General features: G+C 36.0%; 1 protein-coding gene across 1 annotated transcript; it reads right to left on the bottom strand.

The window, feature by feature from the left end:
• Positions 1 to 579: 579 nt before the first annotated feature.
• On the bottom strand, positions 580 to 3637 carry LOC145034464 (cellulose synthase-like protein G2). The gene is made up of 6 exons (XM_078982881.1): positions 2868 to 3637; positions 2607 to 2756; positions 2297 to 2422; positions 1775 to 2188; positions 1330 to 1677; positions 580 to 1234 (listed from the first exon to the last, which is right to left on the bottom strand). Exons 1-6 carry the CDS (start codon positions 3423 to 3425, stop codon positions 698 to 700), a joined length of 2133 nt encoding a protein of 710 aa, XP_078839007.1. The 5' UTR covers positions 3426 to 3637; the 3' UTR covers positions 580 to 697.
• Between the last annotated feature and the right edge of the window lie 1158 nt (positions 3638 to 4795).

Raw genomic sequence — 4795 nt, 5'->3', positions numbered from 1 at the left:
ACAAAATAAATCGCATAAGACATCTCATTGATTCCAAATTGATCACATACAAAGGCATTACTATATGTTTGTCAAAAATTATACCACTAAAAGTTTGTTGCGTTGTGTGGCGTGTAGTCTTGGATAGAATCCCGATGGCAAAAGCTTTACGAATCAGGGACATAAATATTTCAAACCAGGTCTGCCCTCATTGGTTCGCAAGGAATGATAAGGTCTTCAAAAACATCAAGGTGAACCCAAGTATTGTGGCAGACAACATTATTATTACTTCGTTCTCTTAATGAAAACACATGAATAATGAGGGGTGTGGCAATTGGATTGAATGGAGTTGCTCACATTTGGAGCATTTAAAAGTTTAATTTAGCATGATCATATTTTGTTTTTCTCTTTCCATTTCTTTGTAACTATGGAACTGATTTAGCTCCTTGCTATCGCGTTCCTTTATTTATATAATATATTTGCCTTTTCTGAAAGAAAAACACGTATTAAATCATACAGACGTATATTTGTGACATTCAATAGGATATAATTTATTCACATGTATCTACATAGCGTTGATATTGCATCCGACATCTAATATGGCATAACATAATATTATTTGAATGCATTTTATACAAATTTAAAAAAAATAAATGACATATATAACAAACTTAATGTTATTTGTTTTCCCTTTATGACAATATTCTATTTAAAATGTCTAAAAGAAGGCCAAGTAAATAACCAAAACCACACCAACTGATTTCAAGGTAGTCTTAGCAGGCATCTTTCCTTTGTCACTCCTCAATACCATACCTTCATATAGTGGCCAACTATTCAACACAGCAAACCCTGTTATAAACAACTGAACAAATAGTTCTTCAAACGTCCCATCATTGATCAAAACATGCTTAATTCCAATCATAAGCGCGAATAAATTGAGAACCGCTACTATATTCACAGATAAAAGCAATGGAGATTCCACTCCAAATTCAAATACCCCTTCCTCATAACGTTTGCTTATTTCACTGTCTGACACTTTACTTGTTACGTTGAATTCAAATGTCGACATGCCTAGGGAAGTGAGCAACCAATCGACTATTGAAAATGGGTAACTTGAGCATCCTAATATCAACCACATTCTTTGACGATTCCACCATCGTTTGAACGTTGACCCGTTCATCACATAATCAAGAAAATCTTTCACATACGCTCCAATGAAAAGGAATACATATAAAGGAAACCAAGGGTCTGAAACCTGTACCAACAAATTTATATTTCGTTTAGATTGATAATCAAGATTGCATTTTATACTTACAATAACGTAAAGAATTATGTCTACAAAGTACAAACCTTTGGGAATATCGAGGAAGCGTTTACAAGTGCGAACTGTGGCACAAGGGCATAGATGATAACTGGAATAGACCAAAAGGCTCGGAAATGGTAGTGTGCATAGCACAATGCTTGGAGAGGATTCATAAACTTGATTCCATATGTCATGGGACTAAACTTGGATAATCCTGTTTGTAGCATACCCATATACCACCTATTATTTTGAGCTAGAATGTCATTGAGTGCTATCGGCATATTGCCTAGAAATGCAGCTCTCGATGGGTTGCATGTAACAGACTTCCATCCTAAACATTGCAATCTGAAACTTGTGTATATATCCTCAACCAAACTACCATATCGAAACCCAATCTGCATTTAATGTAATCAATAACATCAAATTAGTTTAATATATAATAACAAAATGATAAAAAAGTATATGCGCGATTAAAGGTCAAGTAAAGTGTACCTCATGACCCCATTTCGTATTGTCCTCGTAGGTACAACTGGCGACATGGTGTGCTAATGTTGAAACATCTTTGGATTGAATTGGTTCATTCCATATCTGTTGTGATTCTTTAGGGTTTTCTATGAGAACTTTTCTTCTAAAGAAGCCACCAGTGCCCATGAAAAACGTGCCACCCAAACCGTCCATTCCTACTGTGCATGCCCGTGTCTCAAGCACATGTTCAGCACCATAAGTGTCGTTCGTGTTGATGTTGTGGAAGCGTTGAGGAAATTGAACAAATGCAAGCTTTGGATCAACATTAGGATCCAAGAAATGACATAGCGTGCGAAGTGGTGTCTTTGGATCGTTTGAGTACATGTCACAATCTAAAGAAAGAAATATAGGTGCATTTGTCATCACACCTGATACCCGGATCTACAAAAATGCAAGGTGAATGTATTGATAATTAATTAAAGTCGTTGTTAATTATTATTTTTGTTGTAAAACTACATATATATGTTTAGATTATAAAAATCAGCGTACCAATGTGTTAAGGGCACCGGCCTTAAAATGATGTGGTGTGTTTCTATTCTTTTCTCGTGAGATATAGAACAAATTGGGCATGTAATGACCCATAACATCTTTATCGATGTTATTTTTCAATAAAACCTGTTCACAAGAAATCAATGTCATTGAAATGTCATTGTTAGTCATCGTGATTTGATATGAATTAATCATTGTGCATTTAGTTTGGAATGAAGCTAATTATTTGGATAAATGATTAAATATACAGGTGATGACAAACACTTTAGACTTAAAGTCAAAGATTAACGGGAAATTAAGAAGCGTGAACCTCGATGACTGCAGGATGATCGTGACGTGTAAATCCAGGGGTCCATTTGCTGAATGATTTGATCGTACGATCACAATTAATTTGATCCAGATCGATGGTCCCTCGGTCAATCACCTTCTTAACTGTAGATTTGAGGATCTCGTACATCTCCTGCACCAAACAAAACAAATGAAGCAGGTTTGAGGATATGATGATGATGATTCCCGGAACACAGTTCATCAATCTCAAAGTTAATTTTCTTCGTAATGCAAAGACACGCACCTGGATTTCACTTGTTTCAGGGAAGAAGGATGGATTGCTTCCGAAGTAAACTTCAGGAGATCTGTCCATTAGATTATACTTTTTGCAATATGGCAACCAATGTCTCGCAAACTTAGCAGCCTCCATGAACGCAAACAGTGTTAGCTGCGACCCTCCGTCGTCCGACAGATATATTGACAGCTTCTCCGACGGGTAGTCATACGCCAACACAGACAACACCGTGTTAACCACTCCAATCGGTGGTTCTTTGAACGGATCAGCCGTGCAAATAAACAAGTCCAGTCCTGGGTACTCGTTTTCCTTCGCCATTTGTGCCAGGTTCTCCGGGAAAACCTGTCGGAACACCGGATTCAGAAAGAAAGCTTGCCATGTCACCCACAAGAAAGCTAGCATGAGGTCAGCTATGAGTAGGAAAACGGTGGTGAAAGGAGAGTGGATAAGGTTACAACAATGGTGATAAACGAGTGCGAAAATGGCGATTGTGTAAACGAGCGTGTAAATTCGATAAAACCATCTTGTGGGTGATGGTTTGCTTGTATGAAGCGGAGCTTTTAGCATGGTGTTTCACTGTTTTGTGTGTTGCAGGGGTTTGGGTGAATGAGGTTGCTTCTCAATGAGTAATGGTTTTAAATTTTAACAGGTTAGGTTAAAGGGTATGGTTTCTCAATGAGTAATGGTTTTAAATTTTAACAGGTTAGTTAGGTTAAATGGTATGATGACAAACTACAAGAAGTGGTGACACATATGAACCTCCCTCTACCGCATGTCTACCTCTACCATATGTATACCATTAGTCATTTATGAACCATTAGTCATATATGAACCTTGGTCTACCACATATCAAATCATTAGCCATATATGAACCTTGATCTACCACATATCAAATCATTAACCATATATGAACCTGGTTATCTCTACCATATGTTTACCATCAAACCATTAGCTATATATGAACCTGGTTATCTCTACCATATGTTTACCATCAAACCATTAGCTATATATGAACCTGGTTATCTCTACCACATGTCTACCTGTCTACCATCAAACCATTAGCCATATATCATATATGAACCTGGTTACCTCTACTACATGAACCTGGTTACCTCTACCACATGTCTACCTGTCTACCATCAAACCATTAGCCATATATCATATATGAACCTGGTTACCTCTACTACATGTGTACCATCAAACCATTAGCTATTGAATGATTTGCCTACCACTCATTTTTATTTATTAACCATTAGTCATTGGAAATGGTTACCATTCATTTTTATTTATTTTTTATTATTTTTTTACATTAAAATAAATTAAAAAATAATTAAAAAAAGTAAAACATAAATATTATTTAAAAAACATTACATTAACTAAAAACACACAAATTTAAATCCTAAATTATTTAAAAACATTAAAAAACACATAAAGTAAACTTGTCGTTGTTGTCCTTGTCGTTACCGACCTCGTTTTCATCATCAACGTATTCATTCTCCTCGTCATCATTGTGTTGTTAGGATTGTCTTTGCCATATGTGACCAGTCAAATCATGGCGTAGATTGTGATGTATTTCACTACTTTGTATTTCCAATAGTCTTGTGAAGTATGTCAGGTTGCCAACTTATATTACTATAGGTGGATTAAGTATGTATTCCAGACTATACATACAAATTGCCCTAATCTATTCTTCTTTTGTCATGTTATGTAAAATAACACACGCTGTCAACACCTTCGTCAATTTTGCCTTATCCTATGCTCGTGTCAGATGTTTGATTATGTGTCACTTTTATTTGAGGATCTCAAATGCTCGTTCAACATCCTTCCTTACCGATTTTTATGCTAACTTGAACAAATTTTGTTTTTCATCGGCCAGATATGAGTATGACTTGACAAACACAACATATTCTGGATATATCCCATCATCAAGGTAATAC

This window comes from Lactuca saligna, chromosome 3, assembly GCF_052625555.1.
Source record: "Lactuca saligna cultivar CGN05327 chromosome 3, ASM5262555v1, whole genome shotgun sequence".
Lineage (NCBI taxonomy): Eukaryota > Viridiplantae > Streptophyta > Magnoliopsida > Asterales > Asteraceae > Lactuca > Lactuca saligna.
This window is presented reverse-complemented; position numbering and strand designations above follow the sequence as displayed.